Below are 20,302 nucleotides of genomic sequence, written 5' to 3' on the forward strand. Positions count from 1 at the left end.
GTACTGGCTGCCAATGGAAGAGTTGAAAACAGTTATTTGCCGGCTCAACACTTGAAAACTTCGCACATTTCGTACGATGTCATTATTTAAGACATGTCAAGAAATAACTTTAACTCATAGAGTAACGGTGACATTATACTTTACTCTCGCCCTAGATTTCTGATAGGCAGATAAGTATTTTTATGCAGAATATATCATCACAAACAATACGAATTACACACTCCTTCGTACTGTCTTAATTTCGAATTGCCCCAACTTCTTCGTGTACAGATCGATCATCACGCGCTTGCGCTCAACTATCGAACAGAGTCAAGGAGGCTATTCGATATATCAATCAGCTGTTCCTTATACGGGAGGGAACAGTTCAAAAGACATCTTTACGCTCCATTTCCGAAGACAATTCACCTGTTGCCATGGTAACAAGACGCAACTGGTCATCGTAACACACTGGCTTGAATCACCTTCCAAATATTAAGATTGGGTTCGGGTAAGTAAACGAAATAATTTTCTAATCGAAGAGTGCGGAAGAGACATCGAAGTTTGTCTGTAGTCAACCCAAGCCTTGCTTTTTTTTTAATCAGGAGAAAAAAAGTAACATTTGCGTATGGTGTTTGGCAGTGTTTTACGTGAAGTAAATATGTGAGATAGCACAATTAACAGAAAAAAATGCAGTTTTCAGACGATATTCGATAGCAAATGAGTATTTTACATTCGTCAGTGGAAAAAACTGCTGGACTTACTCATCCCCACTACTTTTGATGAGCGTGATTGACTTTTGGTCAAACCTGAATAAGATGTATGACATTAAAATTTAAGTTGTTATTTTATTAAAGTGTATAAAGTTTTTGGTGGTCAAAACGATTTAAAAATGCCATATAAATGGTATTTTGCGTAGTTTTCGCCATAAGGCAACAAATAGATATAAATTACTGTGGTAATGTGATTGTTACTTTTATATTCCATTATAGGTTACTGAGTTTCAGTATCATATTTATTCCGAAGTACACCTTTTATGAATAAATTGCTGAAGGTATAGTAGTTGTTAATTAATTTTTGTTGCGTTGAAACAGCTGCCAGAATTTATAAATGTTTTTTGTTATGCAGACTACCAGGGGAAATTCCCAAAAGTCCGATGGATCTTGCTGAAACCATGAAGAATATAGTTGCAAAGGGAATACAAACTGAGATGGGCCCTCCATTTGCTGGTGCTGGTTATGTGACAGAAAAGTTGTACATGCTGCTTCAATTATATTTGCAAAATAAAGGATGGAATCCATCAGTGGAATTGTTACAGTGCTTCAGCGAATTAAAGGAAGCATCAATGCTACCAAGTGCTGCCTACTTACAGTAAGAACTGTCTTATTTATAATAAATATTTTCCTGAGTTTGTTTTACATTTCAGAATTGAATTTTCATAGATATCTTTCATCACAAAGTTGTTTTCTTAAAATATTCTTTTTTTTAATGGATGATGATGTAAGGAGAACAGGACGATTGCTCCACCTCACACAGACTGCTGGGGGGGAGGGGAGTAGTGTTGCGGAGTACCATCTATCTTCGTCATGCAGTTCAGTAAAATAAACGCATACTTGTGTATTGTGCTTATTATTGAGCATTTACTAAACTAATGACCTACAACACGAATTTTCAGACCAGTTTATACTAACAGCGTGAGATGAACATTTACAAGGAAGGGCAACATGAGTAATCATGGGAGAGCATCATGGAAATGCCAAAAACTGGGAATTGACATGTACAAAAATACATTCTGACTATCACATTCCATATGCAGCTGAAATGAGAAGAGAGTATCTCTGCTATGCGCAGGACAATGGTTTGCAGAGTGTGAATGGATATGTAGAGGTTATCTTGTAATACTGTTCGACTAATACCTGTGGAAAATGTATTATGAAGGAACATGGAATAGTCAGTGTCTGTTTGATGACCTCAGCCAGCAGTTGAGAAAACATTGATCATGAAAGGAACCTGTGTAGGTCTGAGTCCTGGACTTGCACTCAGTCCTGCATCTTTTCAGGTGGATACAGTCTGACATGGACTTGTGGGTTAAGAGTTCAATGAGGTAGGGCAAGAATGTATCAACATAGACTTGGCTTATTAAAGAGTAAAATAAATTTGTTCCCAGTTAAAAGTTTTATATTGCATCATTCACAGCATATCTAATTACCATTCATTGTGTGATGGCTGTTATTCTGTGTAATAACTGTAGTCTGTTTAAAATTATGTGACATTTAATGCCTTGGAACTGAGTTCCCTCAAATATAGCTGTAATCATCATCACAAACTATCCACCATTGCCAAGTTAGAGTAGTGCAAAACAGCTGACACATTGGGAACAAGTGTCATTGAACGATTGGATGATGCATGATCAGCAGTCGTATGCTGGACCCCATAGTGCATCTACTGAAAGTGAACCCCTGCGTTTCACCAACTTTGAGACATAGCATCTGTGGCAGTAGTTACTCTATAGAAAAAAACCTAGGCCATATTTTACAGCTTCTCATGCTCTCTTAAGCAAAATAATGAAAAAAAAATCTTGAGTAATTTTCATTTGGATAATTTGAAGTAAAGTCAGTCAAAAGAAGTGGATGCAAAAAAAGTGAAATTTAGCTTTTTATATCACTGGAAGTAATTGCAGGATAAACGTCGAACTTTTCATGTTGTAACTTACCAGTCAAATGTCTTAGAATACAAAATTTCATTCTCTTACTGCTTCCCAGTAGTTTGCATATTGAGGGTAAAGTTGACGATTTTTATAAAAACACCAGAAAAGGAGTATTTTCAGCCCACTGTACAAAAAAAGTTTTCCACAAACTCTTGTAGGCCTTAAAGCATTTTCATTAGTAAGCCCGTCTTCTAAACCACCAAAAAAAACTAGATTTAGTTTTGCCAAGCAAGCATATAAAGCCCTAAAATACAATGACAGGTTAAGAGGTGCATCGAAAATGCACTTGTATTCCACTACTACTCAAAGTAAGTATGACATTTTTTATTGTGTTATGCAATTGTTTAGTATTCTCCGGTGGTAGGTAATGTAGAAAGTCTTGATGACTAGGAAGTGAGGTCAAGTCAGAAGAATTGGAAAACTTAAAAAACCTGGTGTCTTTTGTCACAACTCATTGTGACATATTTCAGCCTGTTTTTCTGCTATAATAACTATGTAGTTAAACTGGTTATAAACTTCAAAGTTTAATTTTGCATTTCCAAGGCAGTGGACATCATGGTTGTAAAACTGTTGTATAACAGCTGTACCACACATCGTATAAACTGCCTTCAAGTTGTAAACCACTGTCACATTGTGTAAATTTTGGTGAAGTTCATAGCAGTCTGCCTCGCATTCTTTCTGGAGATTGATATTACAGAGAATTTTGAGTACGTCTTTTTTATTGTGCAATACTGTTGATGTGTCAATTTAATTCTAGTTTAAAGTACAGCATATTTTGTGTTCACATAGTTTGCAATTTATGTGGCTCATTAGTATACTGATGAAAAATGATATAAATGTGCTGCTATTTCTTGCCATGCTGGCTTGTCCACTCCTTGTTTCTTTCTAATTATGAAACCCAGCATCTGGACCATTCCATGTCAATTACACACACGCAGTGTACCTTACCATTCTAGATTTTCTTAAATTTATTACACTCATTGTGGCTACTGAGATTAAGAAAATGCCAAATTTCAATTTTTTATTTCAAACCATTTCTTAAATATGGCTATGTAAAATTTTCAAAAACTGTCCAAAAAAATTACTCTAGAAGATGTCCTAATTGAGCCATAGACCTGGGAAAGGAGTTATTTTGCATCATTTTTATGCTCTTTCCAGTGTTATACAACACAACATAGGTTCTAATTAATATTTTTTTTTTTTTTTTTTTTTTTTTTTTTCAAAATACAGATTGAAATTTTGATTAATTTTTTTTCCAGAAAGTACAAAATCTGAAATTTTGATAATATTTCCATAAATACTTAGTTCCATTGTAAATCACGTGGCAAAATATAAATATGGGATGGTGATGGATTCATTGTTAAAAAATATTCCTGACATGGTTTTCACTAATGAAGTTGAACCTTCATTAACCATTACATCTGGGACCATGAGATGGTTGGAAAGCTGTGAATGTCAGATAATAGGAGGACAATGAAATGAGTCATTTACAGAGCTTAAAACAATGTCGTAAATCAAAATTAAGTAAGAAAATTACCCTTATTTGAGGGGGGGGGGGGCAGCAAAAACATAGCTTTCATGTTGCCTTATTCAAGTTAAGACACAGGGGAGTGGCATGGGGCTTTATCTAGCACTACAGTTGCACGGGGTGGTAGTAGGTTCTTGGAATTCGAGTATTTTTTGACAGCCAGGACAAATGCACCAAAAACAATTCTTTAAAGAAATTACCATTCGTCCAAGCACTTTTTTGGGCTGTCGTCCTATGCAAGTGGTGAGGCTGTGGCTAAGGCAGCGTTTTATAGTTTAACCCAGCCTCATCAGTGTTGTATACTTATCAGCTACCAGTTTATTTTCCAATGCTCCCCCCCCCCTCCCCCCCCCCCCAACTAACTCCCTAACAGCACAATCATCATCGGCTGAAAGTTTTTCACCTGAAATAGCAACTTGCCCAACATTATGACGATTTTTACACCAGTGAACCTAGCTTTCACATGTTTCTAATTGGTGACAGGTGTAAAATCAATCGCTAATGCTGGAATGCTATTTGGCGTGGCGCACAGACCAATGATCAAGACACATGGTCGTATAAGCCAAAGAGAGTTAATCAGAGGTTGGATAATCAGGATTCTACCATAGTCCCATTTTTTACCAAACCTACTTTAACAAATAGGAATTTAATTAAAATATACAGAAAGATAACTAAACTATCAGAAATATCAAAATACCATCATCTTAAAACAAAACCAATCAGCATATTCTATAATTAAGTTCAGCTTACTTTAATTTGATACAAAACTAATAGCCTGTTAATTGGTTGAATAAAAATGTTGGACATTGGACCTATAAATGCAAATTTAGATAAGGCATGAAAAAGTTTAATTATTGATGTAATAGCTCTGTTCCATGTTGCTTGGACCAAAACTATTAATTACGTGATGCTTGTTTTTGAGTAATGTGTATCTTAATACAGTTGAATGCAACACAGTAGAAACTAAGAACAATTTCTAAACAACTATCTACAAAATATAAGTTAATACTAACCTGAGGAAAAAGTTTGAGTTGAAATCAGTTTCCCAAAAAATTGTTTTGGGCCTTCACAGATTAAATTTTTAAAAAGCCAGTTTGGTTTGGCTTGCATCACTTTCAACAAGAATATATGTTCTCCTAGCCGGAGTAAATGGATTTACTTTTGTGAGAACATCCATAACTAACACCCACACCACACCCGCATGAGTAGGGTAGGAGAGCAATGTAGATGGTCTACGTGGATAAAGAAATGTTATTTTCGTTTCATTAACTTCTTCACTCAGTTTTGTCATACTCAATGGTGGCATAGAATGATATATCTCGTAATTTCGATTTGTCCAGTGATGTAGTTACCTCCCACTCCCAACTCTGCACATCATATGAAAAGTATTTCACTTTTAGGTGATGTAGAGTTGGGAATGAATGCATGAAATTGACGTGTTCTTTTGGTTGTCAACACTTCTTCAAGCCAGCTTTTTAAGACCATTTTGGAAGCAGCATAATATTCTACAGTGGGATAGGCGGAATATATTTTTGTTGCGTTATCGTTCAAATAGCCTCATAGGGTTTGTATCTGGTTGGTATGGCCTTTGCAAACTTGGACGATCTACCAGTATCTTAATGGAACCCCCTACTCCATCACACGCCCTTCCCATGTGCTGTGGCTGAAAAGTGCCACTCGATTTTTATGTTGAAGTCTTCCTCATGAAGGCAAAGGTTCAGAAAGTTTTTCTTATTTTTGTACTGAGCAGCGGAACATCGGAAAAATAGTAAATCTTTTTTGAAGCTTTTGAAATTTATTTGTTGAATATGAAATTAGCTTCTTTTGAAAGGCATAAACAGCAATTGCATTGTGCTCTAGACAATCAGAAACGATGACAAAGCTCACATACTCAGTTTTGTGTAACTGTTTGTAATTAATAGCAAAAGGGTGTTTAATAATCTGCTGGCTAGTCCAGTGGTAACTGTGAGCTTCATGCTGTAGAAGCATACTGTAATTTTCTTAAAAATCACATGTAACAACAAATTCCAGTTCATTAAGATTTTGTTTTGTGGAGTTAAAAAATACTCTTTGCTGCTCGGCAATGAAGTTGTGCTGAACCAAAGAGGATGTCATGCTACAAAATAAAGCTGTAAAACCTTCAGAAGTTTTCTGTATGATTTTCAGATTACAATGGTCAACAGACAGCCACTGCCAGAACTCGAGTCATTTAATCAGATTTTCATCAAGAGAGACTTGTAAAATTTTACATATTTCAGTTTCTCTTGGGCAATAGTCACAATTTCCCAAGTTGCAATCAGTTGATCATGGGTTGCAAAGCATTTTTGCAATGCATTGCTTGTAATTGTTTAAGTTGCCATTTGTTACTGCTTTTAGTTTTTCATTTTCTGTTATTTTCTTTTTTTGTGTGTGTGTGTTGTTGAGTTGTGTGTACGCATATGGAGTGTGCGCCACTCTGTCCAGCTAATATGCAGTGTTTTGGTCTCAACCCAGCAGTTTTAGAAAAAAACTTCCTGGCAGATTAAAACTGTGTGCCGGACTGAGACTTGAACTCGGTCCGGCACACAGTTTTAATCTGCCAGGAAGTTTCATATAAGCGCACACTCTGCTGCAGAGTGAAAATCTCATTCTGGAGTTTTAGAAAAACCTATTGTTATGGTAGGAAACTTGTCTTTAAAACGCCTGTGAGCTTCTTTAAGGTTGCACAGAATTTTTTTTAATTTCCATTTGGTTCTGTAACCATCAGACAGTCTTTAATACCTGGTTATCTTAATCTTTTTCATAAATTGAATTTACAGGTTTGACAGTTTCTATTGGTAAACATTTCCCTGGTCTTGGGTTTGGACCATAAACTTAACATTTTTTTGCTGAACTGTGTAATTAACAGCATCAAATTCGCACAGTATCCACCTGATGCTCCAATTTTTGTTAAAATTGTGTGACTCATTAGTTTTTTCCTTAACATTTAGAATTAAAAAAAGTTTGTTGTAAGGTTTTGGAGAACAAATTTGTCAATTTCAGTATCATTGTCTGATAAAGGAGCTTCAGCAACAACAAAAAGTTTTTTTTCCGTTGACAAGGATGTGGTTTTTTCCCTTTTTTTTCAGATGGGATCTAGTGTAGTTCTTGAAGTGATGTGTTAAGTGTTCAAACAATCGTTGAAATTGTGGTGAAGTCTGATTCTTCATCTGGAATGATTATCTTATATCCCGAAGAAACTTCATCTTCAACATCTTTATCACTGATTGGCTCTGTATTTTTCAATATTGTTTCATCTTTCCTACGTTTATCACAGATTTTCAATTAATAGTATATTAATTTAAATTGTGTAAAATTAAAGTAAGCAATCAACTGAATTTAATTATACAGTATGCTGATTGGTTTTGTTTTGAGACGATGATATTTTGATATTTCTGTGTTTTATTTTTTATTTTATTTTATTTATTTATTTATTTTTTTTTCCCCTGTCTATATTTTAATTAAATTCATAGTGATTGAAGATAGGTTTGGCGAGAAGGAACTACTAGTGAAAAACAAGTCAGGAATAATTTTTTGTTGATAATGTACCCATCATCATCCCATATTTATATTTTGCCACGTGTTTTACAACAGTACTAAGTTTTTATTGACGTATTTTGAAAATTTTAAATTATGGACTTTTTTGGAAAGAAATAAAATTTTAAAATTATATTTTGAAAAAAAAAATTTAATTAGAACCTACACCATGTTGTATGTCACTGAAAAGAGCATGAAATTGCTGCAAAATGACACCTTTCCCAGCTTTATAGCTCAATTAGGGCAGCTCCTAGAATGATTTTAAAAAAGTCTGTTCCTGCTATTTTGGTCAGTTTTTGTAAAATTTTACGTAGCCATATTTCAGAAACAATCTGAAATAAAAAAACTGAGATCTGTTATTTTTCTTAGCCTCAGCACCCACTATGAATATACCAAATTTTGCAAAATCTGAAATGGCGAGGTAAAAATTTTATTTAAAGTGTGTTGATCTGACGTGGAATGGCTCATCCCCTTAGCTACACCCGATAGTTGTACAACCGCACCCACACAGAATTCCTAGCCTGATGATATGAGGAAAAATCAGAAAGTCTTTGCCCTTTTCCCAGCACTGGACCTTTCCTGGTTTGTGCTAGCCTTATATGCTGGTAGGTCCACCACATGACACTACTGTCAGTTGTTAAAGATGGTGGTTGTGCTTCACTCGTCCACAGCGTTAGAGCAAAGAAGTGTGATTTGTTTTCTATGGGGCTAGGGATAAATGCCCATCAACATCTACATGGAAGTGCAGCCCAAATATGAGGAAAACTGTCTCACTTTGACAACTTTAAGGTGGTGGTGGTGTTGTGAATCCGACAAAGGCTGTGAAGCCATGCATGACAGTGATTGATCAGGGAGGATGTGTTCTTCATTGACTAATAACATTTCCCACGTGGATGCAATGGTGAAAGCAGATTGGAGTGTTCTCATCACAGCAATTTTCCAGGAGCTTGGCATATTTTATGGGACTGCTTACAACTTCGTTCATGGGTCGTTGAGGTGGGTGCCTAAGCAGTTGGATGATAAGATGAAAGGCAAGTGCATGATGTCTTCACTGAATCATCTGGAACGGTAATCCAAGGAGGGTATAGGTTTCCTGGACCCCATTTTTACTGGCAATGAAACATGGATAACTATGGAAATGTCCTGATTTGCCTATGACCAAAAAGTTCCATTCAGCACCATCTGTTGGGAAAGTGATGTTAATGGCATTCTGGGGTAACCATGGGCCACTCCTGCTGGATTTCATGCCACGAGGAGCAACCATCAGTGCCGACAATTGTTGTTCCACACTGTCTAATCTGAGCGCTGCCATCAGACAAAGGTACCAAGGGATTCTCGATGTGGCCAGAGTGATTTTGCTCCACAACAATGTGAAACCACATATGGCAACCAGAGCTGCTGAGAAGCTATGGGTATTTCACTGGGAGATTCTGGACCACCCACCATACAGTCCAGACCTCGCCCGCAGTGATGTCCACGTTTTCAGACCGCTGAAGAAGTTCCAGGCATGATTCACATGTAACGATGAAGCCAAGACAGCAGTCCGCCAGTGGTTCCATAGTCAGTCGGATGAATTCTACCACAGAGGCATCTCAAATTTAGTGCTGTGGTGGGACAAAAGTGTGAACTGGTGTGGGGACTATGTTGAAAAATAATGTAAGGTACATAAAATAGGATGCATATTTGTCATTACCTGTATGTATCTTACTCTGGATAATAAAAAATAAGAGCAAAGACTTTCTGATTTGCCCTCGAAGTGTCTGAGGCCAAAGTTAGAAGAGGTCTCTTGTAAGATCCTAAGCTTGTATTTCCTTCAGTTTATTTGAATTTTCTAGAAGTTTCATTAATTTGCCATAGTATGTATGTGCTATATATACTGCTGGTGAATAATGTCATGGCTGCTGCAGTAACTGCAAGAATGTGCTGTTCCAAAACCCAGTACATCTACTTCTGTTCCAAAACCCAGTACATCTACTTGTCACTCCTAGAAGGCCAATAAAATATGTTTCCTGGGCCATGTGAGTACATAAAGCTTATTAAAGCATCGTTCTGCTTATTAGAAGCCTCTCAGACATTTCCAATCCACCTCTCTGTTTTCATAAATTTGATTTCATTTAAAAAAAGAAGAAATTGAATGAAATTAAGCATTACAAGAAGAGAGGTTTTTAACATGGGTATACTGTAACAGGAAGTATAGAAAATAATCTTGTATTTTTTGCCAACTGATGAAATAATAATTCAGGTCGGCACTATTTCAAATGCTGCTTCACCTTTCCTGCCCAAAATGAGAGACAGGAGTGAAGGAAATATATTAGCATTGGACCTCCAGCCAGGACAATATGCTGCATGCATTTATGAAAAAGGGTGATGAATTGGAAATGTCTGTGGGACTTTTTCTGAGCAGAAGGATGCTTTAATATGCTTTATACACTCACAGGGCCCAACAAATTCATGTTACTGGCCATCGAGGAATGACAAGTACTGGGTTCTGAAACAGCACATTATTACAGTTATTCCAGCATCCTCAGTGACTGTTGGCCGACAGTGTATATAGTATTTATATTCTGTAACAAATTAATGAAATCTGTAAAAAAAATTCAAGTTGCTTGAAGGAAACATAAGCCTAGGATCTTGAAAGAGACCCCTTCTAGCTTTGATCTCTGACACTTAACAAAATGTATCATAAGTATTGAGATCTTGCATAAAGGAACCCTTATCAGGTTTGAGAACATGTGGTAAACGAACCACGCCATGGATGCTATTGCACAGCTGTCAGGTGTGTCCTTGATGGCAATGGGAAAGTTGCACAAGTCACACCAACTCCCAAGAAAGGAAATAATCTGCTGAACTAACTTGCCCATATCACCAGTTCTGATTTGCAGTAGGATTTTGGAACATATGCTGTGTTTGAATTTATTGACAAATACCCAACACAGATTCCAAAAATATAATTCTTATGAAACACACCTAGCTCTATATTCTCTTGAAGTAGTGAGTGCTATTGACAGAGGATGTCAAATTGATTTTTAGATTTCCAGGAGGTTTTAACACTGCTCCTCGTAAGTGACTTCTAATCAAAATGCATGTCTGTGTGGAGTGTAAATGGATTCATGAGTTCCTGTCAGAAAGTTCACAGTTCATAGTAATGGGCAGAAAGTCATAGAGTAAAACAGAAGTAATACCTATAATTTCCCAGGGAAGTGTCTTAGACCCTCTTCTGTTCCTGATCTACATAAACAGTTCAGGTGACAATCTGAGCATCCCTATTACAAGGGGCATTCAGTAGGTAATGCAACACCTTATTTTTTGTTTTTTCCTGACCAATTTCAACTGAAAAAAAAGCAGGTGTTTTTTTTTTTCAAGACTTCGTAGAATATTCCCACTTCGCCCCTATATTTTCATGGCATTCCAGTAGGTGGTGGCACTATACATAGCCTTCAGGATGGCGTTTTTAATTGAGATTCGTTCCAAGTATAGAGCTGTCATTGAGTTTCTTTTGACAGAAAACCTAAGCGTTTCAGATAGTCATAGATGCCTGCAGAATGATTACGAGACCTAGCGGTGAACAGAAGCACGGTGAGTCGTTGTGCAAGGCATCTCTCATCATCACAACTAGGTAGTGCAAACCGGTCTGATCTCCCTCATGCAAACTGACTGCACACAACTGTGACTCATGCAATGTTGCACCATGTGGACACTTCATTCGAGGTGATTGACACATCATAAAGAAACACCTCGCTGCTCAGTTGGATGTCGCTGTTCGTAGTGGTGACACACATCTCCACCTGTTGGAATACTCAAAGATGTGTGCCCGCTGGGTTCCTCGCCATGGTAAAGTGGCATAGGACCATCATATTGAACGGAGATTATGTTGAAAAGCAGGGTTTTGTAGACAAAAAAATGGGGAATGATATTGTACATTGGAATCTTGAATAATACCGACCTGCTTTCAGGGGAAAGATGTGTTTTATTACTATTGGAACACCCCTCATAGATTACTTGCAGATGATGCTGTCACTTACCATCTTGTAAGGTCATTACATGACAGAGACCAGTTGCAGAATGATTCCGACAACATTTGTATGCTAAAAAAAAAGTGGCAACTGACTGTAAATAATGAAAGGTTTGAAGTTATCCACATGAGTACTAAAGAGAATCTGCTAAATTTTGGTTACACAATAAATCGCACAGTCTAAAGGCTGTAAATTCAACTAAATACTTTGTGGTTACATTTACAAATAACCTAAATTGGTACAATCATGTAGATAATGTTTTGGGGAAAGCAAACCAAAGACTGTGATTTATCGGCAGAACACTTGGGAAGTGCAACAGGTCTGCTAAAGAGGCTGCTTACTGCTTGTCCACCTGTTCTACAGTATTGCTCTGCTGCATGGGATCCACATCATGGAGGGCATCAAAAAAGCTCAAAAAAAAGGGTAATGCTTGTTGTGAGTTATCATGAAATAGATGAGTGAGTGCAGGGATATGAGAGACGAATTGGGATAGCAGTCTTTGAAATAAAATTATGGAAAGGATAGTTGCTACTCACCATACTGCGGAAATCTAGAGTTGCAGTTAGGCACAGCAAAAAAAAGGGAGGGGGGGGGGGGTGAGCTTTTAGCCTACAAGGCCCTCGTCAAAAAAACACGCGCGCACACACGCCAAATCATCTCTCACACAAATGACCACATAGGGTGTGTGTGTGGGGGGTGTCTACTTTCAACAAAAGCCTTGTTGGCCGAAAGCTCACTTTGTGACAGCCTTTTTGTTGTGCTTATCTGTGACTCAGCATCTCCACTGTATGGTGAGTAGCAACTATCCTTTTTGTAATATTGTTACATTTCATCCTTGACTTTCCATTGTTTAGTCTCAATTTTCCATTGGTTAATCCTTAAAACAAAGGCATGATTCATTATGGAAGGATCTTCTCATGAAATTTCAATTACCAACTTGCTCATTAAAGTGTAAAAATATTTGGTTGGTGCCCACCTACATAGGGAGAAATGATCATCAAAATAAAAAGAGAAATCAGAGCTGACACGGAAAGATTTAAGAGTTCATTTTTCCCGTGTGCTATTAGAGAATGGAATGGAAGAGAAATAGCTTGAAGGAGGTTTGATTTACCCTCTGCCAGACACTTAACTGTGAACTTCAAAATACTCATGTAGATGTATGAGGATGCTGGTTTTCTGACTTTATAAGAAACGAGAAGTGGATAAGCCACCAAGGACAATAGCAACACATTTATACAATCAGTCATCTTTACACTCTTGTTCCACATGTGGGTAGGTTATTATGTGAAAAGTTTCAAGTTTACCCCCACATAGTCCCAGAGTCATTAAAGATAAAATTTACCTTTTATTTTTTTAAACATCAATTTTTTTGGCTGACATGACTTCAAATTATCAATATGAAAATTGCTCAAGAAATCTTTTATTCATTTTTTTGTGCTTTTGTCTGAGTAACACAGACGTAGTACTCCTACCCATCAAAACGAGATCCTTCCTTCCCCATTCAATTATTCAATTACATGTCTGCTTTTTTTAGGTTGTTGCATGGAGACAGCATTACCAAGGCATTTACACTTTTCACTGTGCTGTTTTTATTAGTCACGATTTTGTACATGAAATAGGTAATAGTGTGTCCTACTCTTAATTTTATTTGCATAATCTGTTACATATGCTATGATGTACTGTTCGTGCGTGTGCTGGAAGAGAGAGCTGTGATAAAAAGATGTACAGTTTGAAAGATGTTAAGAATGGTTGTATTAGAGAGAATGCATGACACTGTAAAACAGACTACTCAAGTGTGTGTAGTTTTGATTGTTGCTGAAAATGATCTGTATTTTTGAAAATTGTTCAAAGTGTGTGTTATTCAGAGGATTATGGAACATGTACTGTGTTCAATCATTATGAAATGCCTCGAAGCAAACAACCTCTTGACATACAACCAGCACATACTCAAAAAATATCATTTTTGTGAAACACAAGTGGCTCTTTATTCACCTGACATAATAAGTGCAACCTGCATGGGATTTCAAGTTGGTTACATATTTCTAGATTTCCAGAATGCTTTTGACACAGTTCCTCACAAGCAATCCTATGGTGTTTCATTTCAGTTGGGCAACTGGATTCTCAATTTCCTGTCAGATAGGTCACTGTTCATAGTAATTGATGTCAAACTATAAAGTGAAACAGGACTGATATCTGGGGTTCATCAAGGAAGTGTTATAAGCCACCAGCTTTTCCTAATTTATATAAATGATTAGAAGACAATCTGAGCAGCTCTCAGATTGTTTGCAGATGACACTGTCATTTTCTGCCTAGTAAAGTTATTAGAACAAATTGCAAAATGTTTCAGACAAGAAATCTTTATTGTGAAAAAGTGGCAGTTGACCCTAAACAGTAAATAGTGGGAGGACCTCCGTATGAGTACTTAAAAAGTCCATTAATTTTCAGTCACTCAATAAATCACAAACAATTTAAAAGATGTTGATTCAATAAGGTACCTAGTGATTACAATTGTGAACAACTTGTTTGTCCTCTTCTGGAATATTGCTGTGCAGTGTGGGGTCCTTAACATATAGGATAGATAGCACATGAGGAATAAGATCGAAGGAGGTCAGCTCATTTTGTATTATCATGAAATAGCAGAGAGAGTATCACAAATATAATATGTGAGTTTTAGTGGCAGTCATTAAAACAAAAGCATATTCTGTTTTGGTGAGATCTTTTCAGAAAATTTCAAGCACTACCTTTCTTCTCTGAAAGCCAAAATATTTTGTTGATTCCTCCCAAACAGGGAGAATGACAGTTGCAATAAAATAATACAAATCTGAGCTTGTGCAGAAATATTTCTGTGTTCATATTTCCCACATGCTGTTTGAGAGTGGAATGGTCTAGAATAGTCTGAAAGTGGTTCTCTGAACCCGCTCCCAAACACTTAAATGACATAGTAATCATTCAGATGTAAAGGAAATAATTATGTGCAGTATTTTGCTTGGGGACACATTGTCTAGCTGCCTGCCAGTTTTATGTAAATGTCACAGATCCAATATTCAGTCCATAAGTCCTTCCATCATTTTTCATGCTTTAACTTTATTTCCCTTATACAGATTTGTTGTGAATGGTTCTATTTTGACAGCTGGTTGTAAGCTGTGGCATTTTAAAACATGAAACAAACTTTTTGTTAGATCGTAAACATTGTGATTTAAATATAATAAAGTGTTTTTAATGTTACCAGTATGTTATTTAATTTTAGGATGATGGCATCTCGTGTGGCACTAGATGCTCAAGGTCGTTTGATATTGAGAGAGAATGGCAAGATAATCCTGCCTTATGAACATTTCGCCAATGCTGTAATGTTGAAGCATATGAATGGGCCACACGGGCTTCATCTTGGATTGGAAGGAACCATCAGAGCTGTAAGTGTTTTAAATCATTTTCAGCGATACACAGTATCATTGCTTTTGGTTTATATTGGACTTTAATGTCCCGTTTCTGACTTATTGTCTACCTACCTAATCAGGTGAAGAATATTTATGTTCCATGATTGAATAAAAATATAAAAAATTATTCCCAAAAATTGAACTTCAGTTGTGTCAAGTTTTATTCTTAGCCCATTTTAATATCCAGTTAATACAAATGGAAAAAAAGCATAAAATAATGATCAAAACTGGATGTTCAGATTGCATTACAGAACTGTTGGAAAATCTTTGCTGCAATACAGTCAGTTGAGTGAATAAAGATAATAGAAATGACATCATTCAGTTTGCAGCACACTTTTACTAATTAGATGTGTGATTGCTGTGAAGAAGAATGAAAGTCTCTTTAAGCTGAGCTGTAATGTTCTATTTACTGTCAATGCCACCTCCCTCTACACTTCCATCCTCAATGCCCATGACCTTGCCACTATGGAACACTACCTTTTTGAACATCCGACTGACTTTAAACCTACAACCTACTTCCAGGTCACTATGACCAGCTGTATCCTCACCTGCAATTATTTCTCATTTGAAGGCTTCACCTACAAACAAATCTATGGTACAGAACCCCTCACTTGGTTCAGATTCACTGGTGACACCTTTGTGATGTGGATCGTAGGTGAGGACACCCTATCCACATTCCTCCAGAACCTCAACACCTTCTTCTCGATTCATTTTACCTGATAATCCTCAACCTAACAAGCCCCTTCTTCAATTTTGACCTCCAGATCAAACATACCAACCACCAACAATATCTCCACTTCCGACAGCAGCTGCCCATTGCATACCAAGGAGTCTCTTCCATGCAGCCTAGCTACCCGTGGTTGTGACATCTGTAGCGACAAGCAGTCTCTATCCAAATATCTGAATGGTGACACTTAGGCCTTCACAGACCAAAGCTACCCTCCCAATCTTGTCCAGAAATAGATCTCCCATGTCTTATCATTCCACTCATCTCCCACCTCCCACATACACACTGTCCGGTCACAAAGGAGCACTCCTCTCATGACTCACCACCCAGGACTGGAGCAACTGAATCACATTCCCTGCCAAAGTTTCAGTTACTTCTCACTATGTCCTGAAATGAGGAATATCCTCTCCAGTATCCTCCCCACCCCTCCCACAGTGGTATTCCACCGTCCCCTGCTCGCAACCACTTGACTTGTGTCTCATATCCCTGGAACAGACTTAGGTACAAATCCTTCCTACACATCATCCCACTTCCACCTACTCAACTGCAGTACTCCATGGACCTGGCTTATTAAGCGGTGTCCTCAGTGATGTATCAATCATCTTTACTCATGGAGCATTGACAGTGGCTTTCGTTTTTCCACTGACAAACCATTTGTATGAATTTCTGGTGGCACAATAGGTTTCTCCCCCACATCTTGGACCTGTTGCTCTTCCATTTGTTTGAACTATGAAATTTCTGGGGATCATCCTCAATAGGAAACTTCCTTGGTCCTCTCATGCGTCATACCTGGCAGACCACTGTATGCGATCCCTCAGTGTTCTATGTGTCCTCATTGGTACTTTGTAGGGTGCAGATCGACCCTCCTCCATTTGTAGTGGACCCTTGTCCATTCGCAACTTAAGACTATGGGTGCTTCTTTTATTCATCTGCGCGTCTGTCCCTCTTACACTGTCTCAAGACTATCCATCATCATGGCATCCATTTGGCCACTGGCACCTTTCACGCTAGCCCAATTGAGAGTTTGTATGCAGAAGTTGCTGAATTATTGGTGTCCTACCACCATGAATTTCTCCTCAGTAGAAATGCATGCCGTTTGTCTGTCACCAAGTGAGGTGGCACAGTGGTAGCACACTGGACTCGCATTCGGGAGGACGACGGTTCAATCCCGCGTCCGGCCATCCTGATTTAGGTTTTCCGTGATTTCCCTAAATCGCTCCAGGCAAATGCTGGGATGGTTCCTTTGAAAGGGCACGGCCGCCTCCCTTCCCCATCCTTCCCTAATCCGATGAGACCGATGACCTCGCTGTTTGGTCTCTTCCCCCAAACAACCAACCAACCAACCGTTTGTCTGCCCTACTTGGCCACCCATCCTATGCCTCCTTCTTCGATGACTCATTTGATCACCAGTGTGCGACATGTTCCTCTTCTCTATTACTGCCTGGAGTTCGCTCTCGGCTCTTGCTCCTGCAGCTTAACTTCACGGTACCTGCAATTTTCTCAGTGGGTGTGAACCCTTCACCGCCTTGGCTTCATGCAGCAGCTTGTGTTCACCTTGGCCTTCATTCGCTTTCTAAGGACACTACTCCACCCTTGCTCTATCACCTTCATGCTTCGCATGGAATTTCATGATAGTACTGTTGTGCACACTGATGGCTCTCGGACTGACCCTGGTGTTGGGTGTGTCTTTGTTATTGGCACCAACATTTTTTGGTATTCGCTTCTGGAACTCTGCTCTCAGTATTTATAGCATAGCTCTTCACCCTGTATTAGGCCACGCAGTACATCTGGCAACACAGGCTTTTCAATTGCATCATCTCTCAATGCCCTTCGAGGCCTCTGTGTGCTGCTCACCGTCCATCCCGTAGTGCAAAGGTCCAAGAAAGCTATCACTGCTCACTCTTGATGGAACCACTATGGCTTTCATGTGGGTTCCTGGTCACATTGGTTTGACAAGAAACGAGGCCACTGACGCTGCTGCCAAGGCTGCAGTCCTCGTACCTCAGCCTGCTAGTTCTGTTAGCAGGTGGTGTCATTTTGGCATCATGACTGGTCCCCCCATTCATAGGAATAAGCTCCGAGCTATTAAGCCTCTCCCAGTGGCTTGGAAAACCTCCTCTCAGCCCTTTCACTGCAAGATCATTTTAATTAGGTTGCGTATTGGGCACTGTCTTTTTAGCCATTACCATGTATTAAGTGGTGCTCCCCACCACTTTGTGATAATTGCACCCAGTTTTTGAGTGTCTGCCATTTCCTTACGGAATGCTCTTTTTTTAACCACTTATGTTCCCGTTTGTGTTTGCTATTTGAGTTGTTGGACGTTTTAGTGAACGACGCGTGGGTTGCCGACTGTGTTTTACTTTTTATACATCATAGCAATATGGCAAAGCTCATTTAATTTTTAGTTCTGGACATCCGTTTCTCTATGACGTATTTTATAAACCTTTCTCTTCGTCCCTGTTTTTAGCTGTCTTGTCTTTTGTTGTTTGGGATTGATGTGTAGTCATTTTGAACTCATTTCTTTGTCTTCGTGTTCTACAGTTTTTCCTTGGGCATCTATGACCCTAGTTGTTTTTGCGCCCTAAAACAAAACAAAACAAACAAACCTACTCCAGTCCTATCGCAGGCATCTCCTACCCCATTAAAGGCAGGGGTACTTGTGAAAGCAGCCGGGTGATCTACAAATTAAGTTGCAATCACTTTGCTGCATTCTGTGCAGGCATGGCAAGCTGTCTGTCCACATGAATGGCCTCCACAAACTATAGCCAACAAACAGCTGAACCACCCAGTTGCTGAACGTGCTGCCCAACATGGCACACTTCACTTTAATGACTGCTTTACAGCCTGCACCATCTAAATACTTCCTATAAAGACTGTCTTTTTTTGAATTGCATGTTTGGGAACTCTCCCTACAACATATCCTTCATTTCTGTAACCTCCTCGGCCTGAACCTTCTCTCCTCTTCCTCTTCCCCTTCACCACCCTCTCTCCCAAGCACAAGTCTCCTGACACTGCACCTAGCAGCCCTATCCTGTCCCTACAACATTCCTGCACACTCCCACAGGCAGCACAGTATCTTCTCATACCCGTACAGTGCTATCCCTCACCCTTCCCACACAATGCATCCTCCTAATGCCCACCACCCACCCTAGTAGATTGCTGCTCATGTCAGACGGAGTCACAGTGAGGCTCCAGCACCCAGAGACAGTGGTAACGTGTGTGTGTGTGTGTGTGTGTGTGTGTGTGTGTGTGTGTTTTTCTATTTTGGAAGAAGAACTTTGTCTGAAAGCTTAATATTTTAGCAGTCTTTTAATTGTGTCTTTCTGTTACTCAACACCGCCTCTGCGTGGTGAGTAGCGTCTGTCCTTCCCATTTTGTTGTTAACGTTCTATTTCTTTTTGATAAGCCAGTTCATTTCTCAATACCTCCAGTATATGATGATTGATTATCTTAACTCCTGTTATTTCTAAACCACATCAGATCTAGCTAAAAGAACACTGCTTGTCAAAAATCACATAGTCCTTTGGCACGTCTTACTGTATAACCTACTGTATGGAGGTAATCAAAGAAAATCGCAGTATTCTGAGGTTGTAGAATTGTCCTGGAGTTGTACAAACCCAGGATGTAAGAGAAAGGTATAAAAAAGTAGATAACAACAACACATACAAGAAAAACTCACCGATACTTCGAAGTCATGGTATAGATTTTACAGCCTGAAACAGAAATCGGATATTGCAGATCTGTGCATGAAATTCAGCTTTTCAGAAGTTAATATAGAGAGATTGTGGTTGGCAGTCTAGAGAAAGAAAGATGTTAGAAGATAGTGTACTGACTGGAGTGGGTTGCAATAGAATAAAAAATATAGGTAGATTTGATAGAAAAACTGTAGTGATTTATGTTACAGAAATCAAATGAAGAAAGTGGCAAGAATAATGAAGAGGAAAAGCCAAATAACAGTAAAGACCAGAAAAGTTGTAACACCAAAGAATGGTATCAAATTAGTTGATATAATTGAAAGAAAATCAGTATAGACATTATGTGTACTTGAATGAACCATCATATCATACCAAAATTGTCTACAGCTCAGAAATCTTTTTTCACCAACATTGTTTTACCACCCCAGATATCTGAGCATACTTCACGAACAGTCTTTTACTTATCAGGATTCAGGAGTGGCTTTCTTGCGCGTCTCTGTTGGACCAAAACCCAGTTAGAAAGGACAAGATGGTGGACCGTTTAGCCTTAGCATAACATTATATTCTGCTAATATATCACTCTGAATCAAATTATGCAGTGAAATGAAATTTTATGACAAATTAAAATTTTCTGCCAGTTCTAAACTTGAACTTTTTTCTTTAGTGG

General features: G+C 38.4%; 1 protein-coding gene across 2 annotated transcripts in view; it reads left to right on the forward strand.

Moving 5' to 3' along the window:
* Positions 1-355: 355 nt before the first annotated feature.
* The window catches only part of LOC126175777 (uncharacterized), a 108,585-nt gene continuing 88,638 nt past the window's right edge, over positions 356-20,302 (forward strand). The window contains exons 1-3 of one of the 2 annotated variants that reach the window (XM_049922751.1): positions 356-487; positions 1,105-1,347; positions 15,027-15,189. In XM_049922751.1, coding sequence (XP_049778708.1) covers positions 1,133-1,347; positions 15,027-15,189 — 378 coding nt within the window. In that variant the 5' untranslated portion in view covers positions 356-487; positions 1,105-1,132. Of the gene's footprint in view, positions 488-613; positions 797-1,104; positions 1,348-15,026; positions 15,190-20,302 lie in introns of those variants that run through there. The other variant, XM_049922750.1, reaches the window with a different exon arrangement.

This window comes from Schistocerca cancellata, chromosome 3, assembly GCF_023864275.1.
Source record: "Schistocerca cancellata isolate TAMUIC-IGC-003103 chromosome 3, iqSchCanc2.1, whole genome shotgun sequence".
NCBI lineage: Eukaryota > Metazoa > Arthropoda > Insecta > Orthoptera > Acrididae > Schistocerca > Schistocerca cancellata.